Below are 19,967 nucleotides of genomic sequence, written 5' to 3'. Positions count from 1 at the left end.
AACACCCGAATGGCCACAGGCTGATAAACAAACAAAACGTCGTATCTCTGCACACTGGAGTATTATTCAGCCATAAAAATGGATGAATTACTGATACATGCTACAACATGGATATCCTTGAGGGCACTGTTTAACAATTAAGAATACAGGCAAACAAAAAACAGAAAGGTGGGAAAAAAAAAAAAGACATGAAGACCATATATTATATTCCATTAACGTAAAGTGTCCAGAACGGGTACGTGTATAGAGACAGAAAGAAGGGGAGTGCTTGCTGGGAGGCTAGGGATTGAAGGGTGTCGGCGGAGGGGTACACGATTTCTGCAGGCGTATGAGGAAAATGTTCTCCAATCGACTGTGGTGATGGCTGCACAACTGTGACTGTCCTCAAAGCCACTAAATTATGCCCTCTGAATGGGTAAACTATATGGCACGTGAATCACACCTCAATAAAGAAAGCCATTCAAAAAAAAAGTAAGCCACTGGATCAAGATCCTAGGGTCTCTCTAGTTCAGTGTGTGGTTCAACAGGGCTCCCTACTCACCAGCAGTCTGGAAGTCGATCTCAATAGGGTTGGACAGACTGGTTGCTGCTTCTCGCCACAGGCTGCCCCGGACAGGAGACCAGGCTGTCACCACGCAGCGGTACAGCCCCGCATCCGACACCTGAGTCTGGTACATTCGATAACGAAACTCATCTTCCTGCACCTTCTCTAGCACAACGCCATCCACCCGCGATGCGTCTGTCCAGTTCTCCAGCTTCACCACGGAATCCTGGTCCAGGGAGATGATGTACTTGGTTTCATTGGGGCTGGAGAGGTCCCCAACAGGCTTCTCAGCGGTGATGAGAACAGAGTAGCGCGGCGACTTAATATTCTTGGAAGACACTTTGCACGTCATCTCAAATGTATTTCCTGCAGCAAAGAAAGGCTTTGGCTGCCTTGCCTTCACCACAAGCACGGAATCTGGAACGAAGCACCAGAAAGAGGTGATTTCCAACAAGGCTGGTTAAGATGGACGTACGTCTGAGAGCACAATGACGGGGGAATTGGAATTTAGGCGCAAACTGCCGCACGACAGCACTTAAGAAAATCCGGAAACCCGGAAAGAAAACCACACGGATCTGGAAGCAGGCTACAGGCCACCATCCTGGATGAAGCAGAAGAGTCTGGAACGATTTGGTGGGCGTGAGGGAATCTGGGAGACTTGCGGTGCCCTCAAGGACAGGAGGCAGAGCTCACGCTTAGAGGACGGGAGGAGACGTGGTTGAACCCATCACCCAAGGGGGACTCTAGGCCATGCCAGTTGCCTGCCCTCCCCTGAGGTTCTGCTGGGTGAGGGAGAGTCTGCTGGGAGGAGCAGAGCAAGGGAGAAATGGGTTCTTTCTGTTTCATCATATGATGCTCTCGGTCAGAATGGGTTATTACTCAAGTGACAGAAACATGCACCTGTAGCTCTAGTCCTTCCCACAGAGACACTGTTTTAACATTTTGGGCGAGTGTCCATGGCTACACTAACTTTACGTTTAAGCACATTACTCCCTGCTTCTCTGTGAAAACACAAATCCCTAAGCATATACACTTTAGGAGTCATCTATATTATGACAGCTCAATGTCAGGCACGCGGAAGGTACTTCAACATTGGTTGAATGGATGAATAAATGAATTAAACATATTCTTTTCATCCTTTAATAAGATTATTAATTCTATAATCTGCCTAGCTAAAAACTGAAATTTTTATATTGGGTTTTTGCAGGAGCACCAAACCTATTAGGCAGAACACGTGTGTTATATAGTGTCTGTCCTGTGTCACTGGTTCCTGAGGTCCCACGGAGCCACCCACATTCTTTCTTGGTTCTCCCATGAGTTTGGTAATCCACTGATTAATTACCCAAGTACTTAGAGCCTCCCATATTCCAGGCACTGGCGATGCCACGGTAAACAAAGAATGCCTTATATGCTAGCAGGGGAAGAGGAACAAAATAAATAAGTAAAATATACAGTATGGTTAGCGGGGGATCACGTGTGAGAAAATGAAGACGAGCCAGCAAAGGAGGCGGAGAAGGAAGAGCTGTGAGGTAGGAGGGAAGCCTAGGGAGGACACTGTCCCACAGCCAAGGGAAGACCAGAGAGGACGGTGTCCCACGGCCAAGGAAAAACCGAAGTACTTCTGGGAGGAGGGAATGATCACCGGCACTAAATCCTAAGTCAAGTAGGACAGCCAACAACTGGATTGTGCAGTAAGTCAATCACTAGCGATCTTAACATGAGGACCGGGAACAAAAGCCTGATCAGGGCAGGTGCCAGAAGGAACAGGAAAAAAGGAACTGGAGACACCCAGTACAGACAAATCAAATGCTTTGGCTATAAAACGAAAGAAAGAGCAGTGAGTGGGGGCCAAGGGGCTTGGGGAACGGAAAGATGGAGGGTGAAGTGAGATCAAAATTACTCTATAGGGGCACCTGGGTGACACAGTTAAGCATTTAACTCTTGATTTCGGCTCAGGTCATGATCTCACAGTTTGTGGGTTCAAGCCCCAGAGTCAGGCTCCACACTAAGCATGGAGTCTGCTTGGGATTCATTCCTCTCTCTCTCTCTCTCTCTCTCTCTTTCTCTCTCTCTCTTTCTCTCTGTGTCTCTCTCTGCCCCTCCCCTGCACATGCACATGCATGCATGCTCTCTCTCAAAATAAATACATAAACTTAAAAAAAATTCCTTTAAAGGGACCTCTGGGTGGCTCAGTTGGTTAAGCATCCCACTTCAGCTCAGGTCACGATCTCATGGTTCGTGAGTTCAAGCCCCACGTGGAGCTTTGTGCTGACAGCATGGAGCCTGCTTCGGAACCTGTCTCCCTCTCTGTCTTCTCCTCCCCCTCCCCCCCCACTGCCACTCTCAAAAATAAATATTAAAAAAGTTACTTCATAAAATACAAAAGTAAAAGACAAGAGGTCTAACGGTACGTTTATAGGTCAACAGGAAAGGGCTGGAAATTGTAGTAATGTTGACAACAGAAGAGGGGGGAGCCATATGCCTGACCGGTGGGAGAAGCTGCCCTTTGCTCGGACCTGGGCTGGGGGCGAGCGTGGGGAAATTCTCCTCTGATGGCTTCTGCTTCTTTAGGGCAAGAGAAAGCAGGGCAAACAACTGAGGGTAAGGCTGGGAGAGGAGGATTTCAGAGAAGGTGGTATGCAATAATCACTGTGGAGAGGAGGGAAGTGAACAAATTAGGGAAATGCAGAATGATTGCCAGGCAGCGTTGAGAGCTCCGTTGCCATAAACGATCTGAAATTTAAAGAGAAGCCAGCCCACACGTTTAAATGTTTCTGTCCAATGACAAATGCAGGTAGGGGGGAAAGCAGGCGGCTTTGAACTGGCCCGTGGTTAGGTCAGAGCACCATGCAAAACCAGAGCAGGGCAAAAGGGAGCTCAGCGTGCAAGGGGGCGGTGACGGCTGGCCGGGAATCTAAGCAAGGTGACTGCACATCTACCCTCTCCCTTCCACCCCTGGACATACCTCAGAATGAAAGCAGGGGCTATTAAAAAATGGGCAGGGGCACCTGGGTGGCTCAGTCAGTGAAGTGTCTGACCTCAGCTCAGGTCATGATCTCACAGTCCGTGAGTTCGAGCCCCGCGTCGGGCTCTGTGCTGACAGCTCAGAGCCTGGAGCCGGCTTCGGATTCTGTGTCTCCCTCTCTCTCTGCCCCTCCCCTGCTTATGCTCTCTCTCTGTCTCAAAAATTAAAAAAAAAAAAAAGATGACACAGGGCAATAGGTGTAGACTGGACTGCCCTTGACAAGTGGTGCTATGACAGGAGAGAGAAATGAAGGCCAGTACATACAAGGTCATGGACTGCCGGTCCGGTAGGATTAAAGGGCTGATGCGGGAGTACTGGTGGGAAGAAACGGAAGGTGTGTTTATTGAACAGAATGTCTGGAATGGAGGACACAGAAGGTTTTTGGTGATCACAACTCAGACGGTCTAGTGTAGGGTGTGAATGTGGGAGAAAATGACCAAGCCACACAGAGGACACGATGACTCGGGAGGAGGGCAGGGGACTGAGACAGAAAGGTTCATCTTCACCAGGCTTTTCCACCCTGGCCACATAGGAGAAGTGGCTTGGCAGCATTTAAAAATTCCAAAGCCCAGACTGCATATACCCTCAGGCCAATTAAGACAGGACCCCTTGGGGGACTTAAGTATCAGGGTGGTTTTTTTTTAATGTTTATTTATTTTTGACGAAGAGAGAGAAAGAGACAGAGACAGAGCATGAGTGGGGGAGGGGCAGAGAGCGGGAGACAGAATCCGAAGCAGGTTCCAGGCTCCGAGCTGTCAGCACAGACAGCGGGGCTCGAACTCACGGACTGCGAGATCATGACCTGAGCCGAAGTCGGACGCTTCAACGATTGAGCCACCCAGGCGTCCCAGGCATCAGGGTTTTTTGGAAGCTCCGCGGGTGTCTGCAATGTGCATCCAAAGTGTGGGCCAGCGCTGTACGCAGAGAGAAGCTAGCAAGTCAGTAAGAGGACTGGAGGGTGTGGCCGTGAAACAAAAGTGCCTCCCTTCCCAGAAGGAATGAGGACCAGGAGTCCAATGAAGGGGTGGCATGAGCTGATGAATAGGCCCTGCTGTAGAAGGAGCGTGGGGAGGAAACCCCTCTACTCAGGAGACCCCAGGGGAAACGGCGGCCTCAGGGGACAGAGCGAGGCTGGTCATGTTTCAGGTGGGAAGAGAAAGGAATGTTCCAAGCTGAGCTTCAGGCAACAGGAGATCCCACGGAGTCTGAGAGGGTCCTGTTTGGGTTTGGGGGGGCGTGTAGTACGGAGGGGGTGGCAACCAGTCAACTGAGGTGTGTCGAAAGGCATGTGGTACGTAACACCTCGGGCACGAGGGGGACCTAGGAAGCCTGGGCTCCCTGCAGTGAAGGACTTGATGAGTCGGGCGTCCCAAGGCAGACAAAATTGCTTCCCTCAAGTTTTTGTCACCTCTCCCCAGAAACAATCTCTCTGAATGGATGACTGACGCCTCAGGGGCAGGTGCAGTGGCCCGTGGCTGCCCTTTCATCTGTGGCACCGCAAACGTGCCTGCATCCAGCAGGAACTCGCAGACACGAACCCACCCCAAACACCCCAGACCACCCAGCAGAGCAAATGTCAAGGGCGGAGCCCCTCCACACTGCGGGCACCTACGAGATGAGCGTCTACCACCCACCCAGCCCCAGCTCTCTCCCCGGGACTGAGCCTCCTCGAGCATCAGCCTCTTGAAGGGGTTCACGCTGTTGATAAATGCAGTAGTCGCTCGAGTTTGCATTCTCTGGGCCTCCTGGCAGCAAGGGAGCCTGCAGGTGGGCCAGGCACGTAAAAACGCGCAGTGGGATGACCTGGGCCCGAACGAGAAAACGGACCGTCCCTGAACAAGACTAACGCGCCTACCTTCCGATGCCCAAAATATGTTGACGGGTTTGGAGAAGACGTCCTTGCTCTTGACCCAGCTGTCGTTACGCTGTTTGGTCCATGCGGACACAGCACAGTAATAACTGCCTCGGTCTTCCTCTGTGGTCCTTTGGATTCGGAAACTGAACGTGTCCGTACGCTCCTTAGAAAAAATGAAGTCTCCGTCCTGGGCCCGCTGCTTGCTCCGGTCTCCGTACTTCAGCGTCCAGTCCCCGTTCATGACTGCAAGCAGCTCGCTGGCCACCAGGTCATCGCTGCGCCGGTTCACCCTGTAGTACCAGGACACCGTGAAACGGACGCTGGCCTGCAAGCTCTTCATGTCCACTATGCGGCACTCCAGCTCCGTGAGGTCGTCTGAAAACTCGGGGACCTTAGAAGCATTCAGGTACACCTGATAGTCTGGTTCTGAACGAGGGGGAGAGGGAGAGAGGTGGGGGGAAGGGGCAGGATAAATAAAACCAGACAGCAACATACTAAGAATTAGCAAAAAGAACGAGACAAGCGCTACTCCCGTCCTGACCATCAAATGCCCATCCTATCGACCACAGTGAAGGGAATCAAAGTCTTTGCGCTGGAGAGGAAGGATCTAGAAAGAGTCAGTTCCTGCAAAACTTGTACAACGCTGCCACCCGGGAAACCTCCCAAGGCCAGAAGCCAAATAAATGCCTGTAATCAGAGTCCTGACCTTTCCATAGGCTCGGGGGCTGTGTCAGTTACCCCAGCAGGTCGGTCTTCCGTGAGGGAGCCGAGAGGCTCAGTGCTCATGCTCTACCGAGGTTTTGCCTGGTAAAGCCAGCCTGCCTGGCTGTGCCGACAGAGCTCCAAAGCCCCCGCTGGAGCAGCACGGGAAAACCCCATCCCAGAGTGCATTCCAGCACTCGAGGCCGATCCCCACCCTGGCCTGGTTCCTGCCACCCTTGGCCAGGCTCCAAAGGCAAGGCCCTCAGGTCACCATTCGTCCTACAGATTCTCATCCTCACTTTCCTGGTCCTCTGACTTTTTTCCGCTCAGTGTGTTCAGTAGTCAGTACAGCCTCCCACACGACACTGTCTTCGCTGCCCCCATGTGACTCTCCCACATAGTTCCCGCACACGGGAGAGCAGAGCGGGCTCTCTTGGGACCATGCCACTTCCCTGCCAGGTGCACGTTCTGCCGGGGGTGGGAGGGAAGCCAGCGCCCTCCTGGCGTCCCCTGACTGCCGTCACAGCCCTCTCACTTTTATTCTCCCCTCATGTGAAAACCCTCCTTCCTCGGAGGTTCACTGCACCCATCTCATCCATTTTTACCACTCCATGTTTCTGTCTCTGCTGTCCCCAAGGCCTTCCTCCACACTTGCCAAGGAACTGGCATTAGAACCTCTCTGTGGCCTTCCACCCCCTCCTCGGGTCATTCTCAACGATCTGAGGTTCTCCAGCCCCCACACCGTGTCACACCACTGTGGTCACCTGCTGGCAGTGGCCGTCTCCTCCTGACCGCCCTGCAAACTTCCACTCATCCTTCACTGTACCCTCCTCTGTGTCCGCCTTCGGGGTCCCCAGGTGTGGCACCCTTTCTCCCTGCTCCCATAAGCCGCCGTGGAGGTACGCTCGTACAGCAGCGTCCCTGTTATTACCGTTGAAGATCTCCTCCCCAAGTGCCAGATACACAGCCTTGTATGCAGCAGGCACTCAATCAATGTGTGCTGCCTGGCTTTTACAGAAAGTCACATTCTTCTCTTGTGGCATATGGTCCGCCAGGAGAAAACTAATTCTCCCTAAAGGGAACTTTCCATCTGCTACGGCGATCTTTATTCCCATCGCCCCAAACAGTTTAGTTTTATTTAACGTTGCTTTTATTGATGACTCATTCAGATTATAAACTGCTGAGGTCAAGGAACTGTTCTGTGATTTACACCTCTAATAAAATGTGTAACATCATGACTTCTCCAAGAATGATTCAGTGGCCAGGAAATGGAAAGAAAGCAAAATCCTAACGCCTTCAAATGGCATCTTCACAAGCATTTCATTGCAAGTGAGGGTAGGCCCTGTGGCATATATAGTTAAACCAAGGGGACCTGGCCCACCAACGGGAGCACGCCGTGCCGTGGGGTGGAGGTTACAGAAACAGCATGGGCTGCCAGCACGCCACGCTGCCTCCTCATTGGACAGGTGAATGTGCTAGAGTCGCACAGCTGGGGGGTGTCCTGCCTCCTGGGCACAGGGCCGGCACCCCACGCTGCCTCGGCAATGACACCGCCTGTGGAATAAATACCACCCAAATGCCTTTACACCGTCCCGTGCCTAAGACCTTCCCAGATTACCCTACATCCCAGGCTTCGGACCCTTTCCTCCTGGCAGACTTTGCCAGAGCTACCTGAGCGCAGACAGGACAACCAGGTTCCTCTCGCGCGGCAAGGACAGCAGTGGACTGGCCGGGCGCATGGCAAGATCGCACTGCTCTGTCAGGACTGACCTGGAGAGCCACACCAAGAGTGCTCGTGACACGGTAGGAGAAGCCACTGCCATGCACGGATCCCACCCCCATTACGAGCAGAACACGAAGACCCTTCATGTAGTTCCATGTTAACCAGAACAACAAGCTGAGGCAGTAAAGGGCAGTGGTGAAGAGCCAGGGATCCGGAGGCAGACCGTTCGAATCCTGGCTTGGCCATCTACTTGCTGTGCACTTGGGCAGACTACTTAACCTCTCTGGTGCCTCACCTATAAAAATAGAGATAGTAGCAGTTACTGGCTCGCAATGCTGCTTGTGAGGACTAAGAGTTAAACTATACAGGCTGCACGCGGCTGGCTCTGTCGGTAGAGCGTGTGACTCTTGATCTCAGGGTTGTAAGTTCGAGCCCCACGTTGGGTATAGAGATCATTTAAAAATAAAATGTTTTTTTAAAAAGGAGTTAAAATATACACAAAAGTGCTTACACTGGTGCCTGGCAGTGTGTGTATGCTTATGCACACACACATATACGTATATATACGGGCACACGTGCATATTGGCGAACTACCATTCACCATTCCCAGCTCATATCTGAGGAAGCAGAGCTTTAAAGAGGTCAGTCACATGCCCATATAGCTCCAAAGTGGGATCTGAACCCAGGGCCATACCCTTTCTAACGCCTTTCAAGGACAGCCTCGCCTCCTGGATGAACCACGTTCCATCTTTGAAACTATTTTCTCACTCCCACTGACTGGCACAATGACCTGTAGCATCACGGGATGTCGTGCCTGGCAATGACACTGGTATGGCATCATCACCAGGAATCTCACCCACAGAGGCAGCTCCCCTCCACGTGCCGTCACCTAAGCCTGGATGACCAGCACCACCCAAATGGCCGAGAAGCAAGCTGTCGGATTTTCTTCTGTTTCCTTAGCAGTCACCAGCTCTTAAAAATAAGCCCTTCAGGGGGCACCTGGGGGGCTCAGTCGGTTAAGCGTCCGACTTCGGCTCAGGTCATGCTCAGGTCATGATCTTACGGTTCGTGGGTTCGAGCCCCGCGTCGGGCTCTGTGCTAACAGCTTGGAGCCTGGAGCCTGCTTCGGATTCTGTGTCTCCCTCTTTCTCTCTGCCCTTCCCATTCACGCTCTGTCTCTTTCTCTCAAAAATAGGCAAACTTAAAAAAAATTTTTTTTAATTTTTTCAAATTAATGTTTTTAATGTTTGTTTATTTTTGAGAGAGAGAGCATGAGTGGGGGAGAAGCAGAGAGAAAGGCAGACACAGAATCCAAAGCAGGCTCCAGGCTCCGAGCTGTCAGCACAGAGCCCGACGCGGGGGTTTGAACCCATGAACCGTGAGATCATGACCTGAGTTGAAGTCAGACGCCTAACTGACTGAGCACCCAGGCACCCCCCCCCCCCAATATTTTTTTAAATAAGCCCTTCAGTCCTTGCTGGTTTACTTTCTTCCCCTGAGCATATTCCTCCAGAGGCATGCTGAAAATAAAGCTATTAAAATTACCATGAAAGACGGATGGTAGAGAAGCAGTAACATCTGTGGTCAGACCACAAGGCCCCCCCCACAGCTCATTCCCTGGATACTGGAACCCAGCTGCTCCCCTGGGTTCCTCCTTAGGCTCAGACCCGAACACCAGCACAGAGCTGGCTTCTAGGCATCTCAGGTGGGTGTGTCCGTGGCATGGCCAGCGTACCACATTTGTACCATCACCTCGTTCCCCACCTGCCTCTGCCAATGCACACGCGCACAAACACGCATGCAAATATATAATACACACACATGCATGCAGGCACACACATGCACAAGCACATTCATACATGCATGCACACACATACGCACATTCATATATGCACACATGCTCACATATACAAGCACATTCATATGCTCACACAAAGCACACATTCATACATTACACACACACGTACACATTCATACGCATACGTACACACACTCACACATGCATGGACACACATACGCAAATACGCATTCATACACATACACACTCGTACACACACATGCACACATACATAAGCACACATTCACACACACTTGTACACATGCATGCACACGTATGTAAGCACACATTCATACACATACTCGTACACACACATGCACACATACGTAAGCACATATTCATACACACACACTCCTACACACGCACACACATACATAAGCACACGTTCATACACATACACACTTGTACACACACGCATGCACACACATACATAAGCACACGTTCATACACATGCACACTCATACACACACGCATGCACACACATACATAAGCACACGTTCACAAACACATGCACACCTATACGTAAGCACACACTCATACACACTCGCACATACGCGCGCGTGCACACACAGCTGACTCCCGCTCCAGACTCGGCCAGCTCTTCCTCCTAACTTCCCAATTACTGTTCCTGCTGCCACACCCACCATTTGCTCTCCAGGTCACCTCTGCTCAAGGCGTGTGCCGTGTCCGACTCTCCACTCCGAGGGGCCCTAAGCCTCACACTGCTCCCATTCCAGGACCTGCACACAGTAGGTGCTCTGGAAGTATCTGTGAACAAAAGTGGGAGCCTCATGAACACCGCCCTCATCCCGGCCCTCTCTGCCTCTGGCCGAGACTATTATAAGTAATCAACCCACCTCCAGGCGGACACAGGTATCAGGTCATCTGTACCGTAAACTTCTCACCTCCAGGGTGATGGGCACACTCCCCAGCCTGGCACACAAGGCTCTCGTGAGTGTGAGTCTACCCCATTTATCTGGCCTCACCACCTGCTGCCTTCTTATATCTATTCTACATTCCCCTGGGGTGACACCTCTCCTCATTCCCTGACCTCCTCCCACATTTCCAGGCTTTCTACCTCCCTTCCTGCCGCTCCCTCTGCCTCGGCACCTGCGGCACCTGCGACACCTGCTCCGGTGGCTGTTGAAGAGACGACTGAACAGACTCCCCCGTTCCACTCCACACCCCACCCCCAAGTGAGTCAGTTTAAACCCGATGAATCCAAACACAGAGAAGGCAGAGCACTGCGGGGCTGCAGCATGTGAACGTCTAATTCAGCAGGACAGGAGATTCTCGTTGACTGGCTGATCTCCTTCTCTGTTAAGACTAAATCTTAGGCCCCCCTACTGCAAAGACGAACAAAAACAAGTGGGTGCTCGGCTTGTGAACTTACAAGGCATAGGTTCCAGTGATTTAAAGGATGTTCAAAGGCCATGTGAACTACCCACCAGCCTTTCAGGCCGACTTTGGACTTGGACTCCTGGAGGAGGCATACACGGCCCCTCTATGTCAGAACAGCGGGAGTATAGGTGGGTTCTTCTTTCAGTTTTGTTTTGGCACACGGGTAGAAATTTTCCCTTTTTGTTGTTTTGCGATTTTAAACCTTGTTTGTGGAGAACTGTGCCTGTTCCTCGAACTCCATCATGCACATTCGTCTTCTGTATAGCCTTCTCTACTGACCAGAGAACGCCTACTTGGAATTCACCTGTCAAACCTCTGCTTCTTGTTCAACAAACCTTCACAGAGACCCAACACCCACCAGGCTCCCTGCTCTCCAAGCCTTTTATCTGAACACTGCCTTGAACTTTGATTATTATTATAGGTATGTCTTATGGACCTTCTGTACGTCGCTTCCCAGCGCCAGAGACCAGCTACCTAATTCCTCCTTCTGTGCCAGGCATGTAGTGCCTTGTACATAAATGATATTAAACCGTTTGCCGAATTGGAATAAATTTAATATTTTGCATAAAAATGCTCGTTTGTGGCATAAGCATTTCACTACTGATTTATCCTGCTTGATCTCATCAAGAAATCAGCTAAGAATGCAATGGTGGTTATGTTTAAAAACCTGCTTATCAGTTAAGGATGCACACGAAAGTACTTAATGGCAAAATGACATGATATATGGGATATGCTTTAAATTCTACCAGAAAAAGTGTGTGTGTCTGTCTGTCTGCGGGAGGGAAGAGAGACAAAATACAATTAGCAAACTACTGGCAATTACTGAAGCTGATGGTTCTTTCCGCTTCTGCGTGAGTTTTTTTTACATTTATATTCCAAAAAGTTTTTAAAAATTAACAAACAACTCACCCACACTGTAAGCCCTTTCACAGAGTACAGAGACCAGAGTAAGCATGACATCATCACTACTATTCTTAGAAACAAGGGTCTGCTCCCTAATCTGGCTCCACGAGGCTCTCTGCTCATATACACACCCCCACCCCCGCCCCCACCAAAGCTACAGTCTCTAATAGACTCCCCACCCCCTGCCCAAAGAAAGACTTGTTTTTTTCAATATATGTCATTGAACTCCCTTGTTACAACTTTCAAACACAATGAGAAGCTGTCACAAGCCTTGGCTCATTTGTTAAAGCAGGTAATTTGTGCCTACTGTGTGTAGGGCCTGCACTGGACGTTTTCACACAGATTGCCTCCTTTCCTCGAACAGGAATTACACACATACATAAGCACACGGCATCATAGCGGCCGGCATTTATTGAGGACTTTCCACACACCACACGCTGTGCCATATACATTTCCTCGCGTTCTTGCTTAATCTTAACAACCTTTGAATATAGGTACTATTTCCACGTACGTTTCCTAAATAGAAAAAAAAAAAAAAAGCAAAACAAAACCCAGAGCCCAGAGGTGTGAAGTTGGAAGCCTCAGGTCTTGCACCGCGCATGTGAGCAGGATCCTGGCCTGGCTCCCCCACCAGGACCGAAGTGCACAGCCTCCTTACATACCCGGTTGTGAACACTTTCTCAAAACCCACCAACATCCCAGAAGACGAGAGTGGCAATCACAGCCGAGGCACTAATCCCAAACTGTGTGCGACAGGGCCCAGCTCTAATACCCGCTCTGCAGCCTTGTTAACTTGGGAGAGCTAATCAGATGGGCAGGCTGCACGCACGAGTTAGAGGGAACGGGAGAGGGCGTGCCCCCGTGTCTGCCGATGCCAGTTCTGTTGCCTCGCACTGGGCAGGTACTACCGGGGCAGCGAACCGGCTGGCTAATTGTCAGAGTGGCTGCTCTCGCCATCTGCGTAACAATTACGTATTCTCTGAGGTTTAAACAGTTTATAAAAACCCGTTGTTTGGGGGAGACCCCCTACCCCACCTTATAGGACCATGATTGGGAGGTTGTTTTCAGCGTCAGCCACTTCAGAGAAGAAAGTAGCAACGTTTGGACGACCTCACGCAGTTTCCTCTCTTGCTTCATCCTCCTCACCGATCCCAGAGAAGGAAGAGTGAACTGCCGGGTTTGGGGGGAGCAGGGGCAGGAAAGGGGCTGGGCGTGGTCAGCTCGACCCCCTCTCCTCGGGAGCAGCTGACTCCGGGACCCACATCCTTAGTCCTTCCATGCCCTGGAAGGCATGGTCTTACTTGGTTAAGGACTTGGTGCGGAAGAGTACGTTATATATTGACCCTCCCTTCCAATAAATCCTCGTTATCGCCGCCAAGAGGATGTAGAGAGGACTCGAGCGCCGGTCACTGTGCTAAAAGCACTTCATAGGCAGCGTTCCACGGAAACCTAGAAAACCGAAGCCTCACAACCTTAGCAACGCACCCAAGATAACATGCCTAGAGAGCGGTGGAGCACATCCCCGCTCTCCAGCACCGGCCCACATGCTACTCTGCCTCCAGAGATAACCCCCGGACAGACAGCTGATAACAGTCGCCCATAAGTTCTGCAGATCTGAATCTTATCTCCTGTGGACGGCCCAGAACTCTGAAGTCTCTACCAAGTACTTAGCAGATTAGCAGCTCCCTTTAAAGGAAAATAATTACCTTCCTCGCTGGCACACGGCTGGAAGAGGGGACAGTCCTCTGGTGGGGAAGAATGCAAATCAGGTTCTTGGGACTGAAAAGCCTGGCTCAGCTCTGCCTCCTCCTGTTCTTGTAGCCGAAACCCACGGAACGCCCACCAATTAACACCGCAGAGGTCTGGTACTTTGGGCAGACAGCTCAACCATAAACTGATTAGGATCCAACTCGTGCCAAAGACTCATTTCAGGCATCTGACTGCAGAGAGAGGTGGCCTGCTGTGTAGATCAACCAACCCTTCCTCCAGAGCCTCTCGTTTTAGCCATATACCAAATTGGGTCAACACAAAGCAACGTTTCTCCTCCATAGTAACAGCTTCTTACAGAAACTCCTTCACACACTTAAGATTTACGCCCTCAGCTTTTATAGAGTGGATATGAGAAACATCCATTTAGACAATCACTCAGAGCCTTTCATACAGGAACAGTTGAAAGCACTGTCCATTATGTTCTCCGATGCCCTTCCATAAAAAAAAGCACATGATAAATTCAGTGCCAACAGAAAGTTTGGCTCCCTCTGTTTTCCTTCATCAGAGGTGAACTGTACAATCACATTTCTTCTTGCCCCAACTCTTCAAAACTTCAGAAGCAAACTCAGCACTCAAGTGGAGCTAACTAATGGATCCCAACCACCTTGCGATATCTATTCTTTGATTTGTTTCTCACCCCTTTTGATCTTGGTTTTATTTTTATATCTCCTGCTTTAAATCGGGCTTCATTTTGCAAGCCAACTTAAATCTTTTTTCTCTCCTTCAAAAGTAGGACACAAATCCTAAGTAAAAGAGGCTTTTTCTTACCCTCTACAAAACCATCACAGCCCTCCCGGCTGCTTCAAGTGTTCTTGGACTCACCAGACCCATGCATCTCTGTCTGGTTAACACAATGGAACGTACGAGATGAGAAGACCCCAATCAGCTTCGACTCCCTCCTCTGCTCAGTGCACTAACCCCAAGCCATCAGGACAAGAACGGCCCAGCTTTTAAAACTTTATGCTTTACAGTTTCAGGGGTAAAGCGGATTCCAAGAGCCCAGAATGTTTCTACATAAGATAATAATACTTGGGGGGGCCCGGGTGGCTCAGCCAGTCAGGTGTCTGACTTTGGCTCAGGTCGTGATCTCGTGGTTCGTGAGTTCGAACCCCAGGTCAGGCTCTGTCCTGATAGCTTGGAGCCTGGAGCCCGCGTCGGATTTTGTATCTCCCTCACATTCTTTCTTTCTCAAAAATAAACATAAAAAAAAAAAAAAAAGATGACAATACTTGGAACAGACTTGACTCTGCGACATAATTCTCTATAAGCCATTCTAAACGTTTCTTTTGAAATAAAAGAAACAAGCACTCACCATTTGGTAGATTCTATTTTCCACACATGTCTGCAGTTATGTTTCCAAGCCTACATGCCCTTTTGGAATATGACCTTGCTCCTCTCTCATTAAGAAATGGGGTCCCAGGGCGCCTGGGTGACTCAGTCGGTTGAGCATCCGACTTCAGCTCAGGTCATGATCTCGCGGTTCATGAGTTCGAGCCCCGTGTCGGGCTCTGTGCTGACAGCTTGGAGCCTGGAGCCTGCTTCGGATTCTGTGTCTTCCTCTCTCTCTGCCCCTTCCCTGCTCACGTGAGCTCTGTCTCTGTCTCTCAAAAGTGAATAAATGTTAAAAAAAATTTTTTTTTTTTAAAGAAATGAATGCTGGAGAGTCCTTCCCTAAATCCTAACCCTCAAAATCATAACCAAAATAAAAATCAGTGGTTTTCAGATGGGAATAGGGCAGTACCTCACTCATGAGGTTATCGTGGGGATCAAATATTTAATGCACGTAAAGCCCTTAGCTCAGTGCCCGGTGTACAGTAAGTGTTTGATAAATGGTAATTATTATTTTTAACGTGTCAAGTAGCAAAACGGAAAGTTCTGTGTAACACCTGCCTAGGGAAGCAACTTTCGCAAGATGCAGTTTTGTGACAACATTCCATAGTCACATAATGTAAAATGACCTACATAAACAGAGTCCTTGGCACGTCGCCTGTCTTCCTATTTTTCTTGGACACCTCTCAGTCACCTCCAACAGCCCCCAAGGTGCATGCGGTAAGGTGTCCACATGCACGCACATACACGTCATGTATCTAGAGATAATCATAGAGTGTCAGGCCAGGCCCATCCGTCTCTGGGCAGAGTCCAAAGGGGAGGTCCTGGAGAAAGGTCTGCTGCTGTACTCGTGCCCGACTCACCCCTGATAAGTGTCCCGGCAGCTGTAATGGAGTGAGTCACAGGCACGGGGAAGGAGGAGGTTTAAGAGGAAGAAAAAGAACACAGGCGGGGTTTCTACCACTTACACCCCCAGAAAGTTACCCTTCTGCACATATCTCTGTGCATTCTGGAAGCTGAACACGATTGCTTTCCTTGCAATTCTTGTTTTCCTATGCACATGCTTTAATACTCTCCATGTTTATCTATCCATTCGGCCAATGTTGCCCGAGTGCCCACCAAGTGCAGAGCGCCGCACAAGGTATGGGCGTTCTGCGAACCTTCCATCGGTCAGGGTAAAGCACGCTGATGACTTTCCTGACAGTGGTGCCGGCACTCTGCGGGCAAACAAACGGCTGGATCCTTGGGACAATAATGGAGCCTTTTCCCACCATTTAGTCTATTTCTTCTCACTCTCTGGAGGACACGGCCACCAACAAATCCTTTCCAGTTAAAAGAGCCCATTCCCTCCCGGAGCAACCCTCCTGCTTTCTGACAGTCCCTGCATCTCCCCCAGGCGACGCCAGGATCAGTGCACCAGCACTTCAGAGAGGCCCTCACACTGGATTGCAGGCGGCGCTTTCTTAAAAAAAAAAAAGAAAAGAAAAAAAAACCCACCAGAGCTGTGATTCTAAGTTGGAGAGGAGGGGGGACCAGGAGTCAGCGCTGGGATTTGACGCACCATACAATGCACCAAGGATCAGAGCCGGGAGACAAATTCAGCTCCAGAGATGAAAAATCTTCTTTCGGTGCTGACAACATCTGTTTTATTTTGAAGGTTGCTAAGGAGAGTTCTAGCTGGGCCAACATTGTTCCAGTTCAGTACTTCATAGTGAGACTCTCGCACAGGGCTCAGACGGCAGGAATAAAAGCTCACCAGATAAACCCTGCTCCTTTTACTGTGCAGATATCAAAGAATCACTTTGCTACCAGGGATGATTAACACCCTGCCTGGTCTCGCTCTGAATCGGCCATACCTTCTGCTCACACTCTTATTCCTCGTCCCCTCCCTGCCCCCTCTGTTCCCCACTTGCCGGCTCCCCCTCTCTGCCAATAAATTAGGAAGAAACAGACAGTGAACGTGCCACTGACCCGGGAGACTTTTGACACTGAGATGAGGAAGAGCTAAGTGTGGGATGGGGGTCATGGTGGGAGGGTACTTAGCATCAGACAATGGAGGAAATGATTTCCTGGCCTTTACAGATCTGGTTTACCTACTAACAATCACAGCAGAGCCCAATGCCTGCATCAGGGCTCAGAACGGCCATGGGATGGCGGAGAGATCAAGCTCAAAACAGAAGAGTCTGACAAGTGGGCCCGTCCCCACCTGTGTAATGGTGCACCCCGATCTCCACTCGTCCCCAATCCTGCTTAAGCTTCTCTGTAATTAATTATAAGAGAGGAACAAAAATGAGGAAAGTCAGCCCTGGGTGGGGGCAAGCGTGTAGGAAAACAAGGGCCGGGGGAGATGGGAATGGCAAAAAAAGACGAGGGCACGACAATTTCACATACGTGCGGAGTTGTTATAAAGTGAGGGTCAAGGTGGTCAACAGGTGAGAACCGCCCTGCTCCTCCAGCGGGGACTGGCAGCCGGTGAGAGGGCCCACCAGAAGAGCCTGGGGAGCAGGGAGACCCCTGCACTGAACTGGCAGCTGCAAACAAAATCATTTGGGGATTCCAGGGCATTCAGCAAAAAAAAAAAAAAAAAAAAAAAAAAAAAAAAAAAAAAAAATGCATTCCATTAACTGAAGGAATTCTCTTTCTGCTCTGGGCTTTAGGAAGGCACCAGCTCCTGCCAGTGAGCACCTCAGAGTATAGGAAAAGGAAAGGGAGAATGGCAGTGCTCTTGCTCCAACAAAGATCCATTTCAAAGAGCCCTTCGGAGGGGCCGACCCTGCAAATCTTGACAACAAAAGGAAACCATATCCTCTCAAATGAGGGTATTGAGACAACCGAGGCCACATTATCCAAACATTGCCCTTGCCTGCCAGATTCTATTTCAGCCTGCTTTGCCCCTCCTTCCCCCCACCTTGGGATCTAGCCAGGCTAAAGTATGCTGGTCCCGATGTAAAGAACGCCAAGATCACGCAAAAGGCACAGTGCTCTAACTCATCCGGATATCCTAGGGAAGGGAGGGAGCCAGCAAGGCTAAGAGCCACCCCGTCCCCGCCCCCCCCCCACCAGGCACTCACCTAGCCAGGTCACATCCACACTGGCTGGGGCAGACCTGGCCTCTGCCACCTTGTGCCAGCTCCTGTTGTGTCCGGGTGCCCAGAGCGCCACGTGGCAGAAATAGTAGCCGGAGTTTTCCTTGCTAACGTCTCGAACCAGTAAATGGTAGGAGCGTGCATCCACGTGACTCAGGGCCACGTGAGGAGAGCTGTGCACCAGGGAATCCCGGTCCAGCCGTGCCAGCACGGGGGCGCCAGGCCAAGCACCATCAGGCGTCCTGCTGAAGTACCATGTCACCTCGGGTCGGACGTCGTCTGCTCGGTCGGTTGTGATGTTGCAGGTCAGGTCCAACCCCTTTCCTTCAGCCACAGACACATTCCTGGCCACAGCCACTCGAAGAACTTGAAAAAAAAAAAAAAAAAAAAAAAAAAACCCATCTAGATAAACAGGGTTATGTTTGCCCCTCCCTGCTTTAGATCCTCTTTCTTTCTTTCTTTCTTTCTTTCTTTCTTTCTCTCTTTCTTTCTTTCTTTCTTTCTTTCTCTCTCTCTCTCTCTCTCTCTCTCTCTCTCTCTCTCTTTCTTTCTTTCTTTCTTTCTTTCTTTCTTTCTTTCTTTCTTTTTATGTTTATTTTGAGACCCAGAGTGCATGTGCAAGACAGATAAGGGCAGAGAGAGGCGGGGAAGAGAGGATCCCAGCCAGACTCTGGCTGATGGCACAGAGTCCAATGTGTGGCCTGAACTCACAAACCACGAGATCATGACCTGAGCCCAAGTCGGATGCTCAATCGGCTGAGCCACCCATGTGCTCCTAGATCCTCCTCTCCTTTTATCTTATTTATGGCATTAAAGTCAGAAGGCTCTGTGCAATTGTAAGTGTGTGAGAAATATTTACTGAATAAATTAAGGAACTATAACTCGTTTCTTTTCATTCCACGAAAATACTAACAGCAGCAAACACTAATACACTTACTATGTGCCAGGCACTATTCTGAGTGCCTTGTAAATACTAACCTTCAAAACAACCCTAGGAGGTAAGTACTAGCATTGTCTCCCTTTTACTGACAAGGAAACCGAAGCACAGAGAAGTTAAGTAAGTTGCCCAAGGTCACACAGGCGACCGTTTGAAAAGAAGTCGGAACATCGCAAAACTACAATTATAGTTTCACCATGTGCGTGATAAAACTTGGGTGCTTCTACAGACAGCTCAGTTCTGACTGGCTGACGTAACTAGTTTGGGACTAGGGCCTTGGGGTTGGAGGCTGGCAGGCAGGAGGTAAGGGTGGAAACATCTTCTGGGCACAACAGGAGAAAATCCTAAACAGAAGGACCAGGAAAGTGAAACCAGACAATATGCCTTCATGAGTCAAGTCTTCAAAATGCAATGTACTTAGAGCATCACATATTCTGTTAGACACGCCCACCTTAAAGTCAAACATAAAGCATATATTCTGAAACTTTGCAAAACGCCATGACTTTTGAACTCTCCACACCACTGCCTTCTCGCATGAGTGTGGATGATTAAAAGTAGACTATATTTAGATGAAGCATTGAAGTATTTGGTGTCACAGTCTCTAGACAGATCTGGTTTCAGCATTCCCCTGTCAAAGCTTTTTACATGGAAACGTTTTACTTTATTCGAGCGTTGTTTTTTTTTTTTTTTTTTTTTTTAAAGAAGTTGAACATCTGTAATCAGAGTAGAAAAACATTCAATTCGTGGTAATGCTCTGGGAACAACTGCTTAAATGAGAAATAGCTAACGTCTCCCAGGGGGTTCAAGTGCAGGCGCAATCCTGGTCTTCCAGCAAGACTGGCTCAGCGTCAGCTA

General features: G+C 49.8%; 1 protein-coding gene across 1 annotated transcript in view; it reads right to left on the bottom strand.

The window, feature by feature from the left end:
• Positions 1–19,967, bottom strand: part of PTGFRN (prostaglandin F2 receptor inhibitor) — an 85,975-nt gene that overhangs the window by 17,673 nt on the left and 48,335 nt on the right. The window contains exons 4-6 of the mRNA XM_030323862.1: positions 18,161–18,541; positions 5,425–5,850; positions 542–961 (exon numbers count right to left, since the gene is read on the bottom strand). Of these exons, the coding sequence (XP_030179722.1) occupies positions 542–961; positions 5,425–5,850; positions 18,161–18,541 (1,227 nt within the window). The remainder of the gene's footprint in view (positions 1–541; positions 962–5,424; positions 5,851–18,160; positions 18,542–19,967) is intronic.

This window comes from Lynx canadensis, chromosome C1 (assembly GCF_007474595.2).
Source record: "Lynx canadensis isolate LIC74 chromosome C1, mLynCan4.pri.v2, whole genome shotgun sequence".
NCBI lineage: Eukaryota > Metazoa > Chordata > Mammalia > Carnivora > Felidae > Lynx > Lynx canadensis.
The sequence above is the reverse complement of the archived record's forward strand: the minus strand, read 5'-3'. Positions and strand labels throughout refer to the sequence as shown.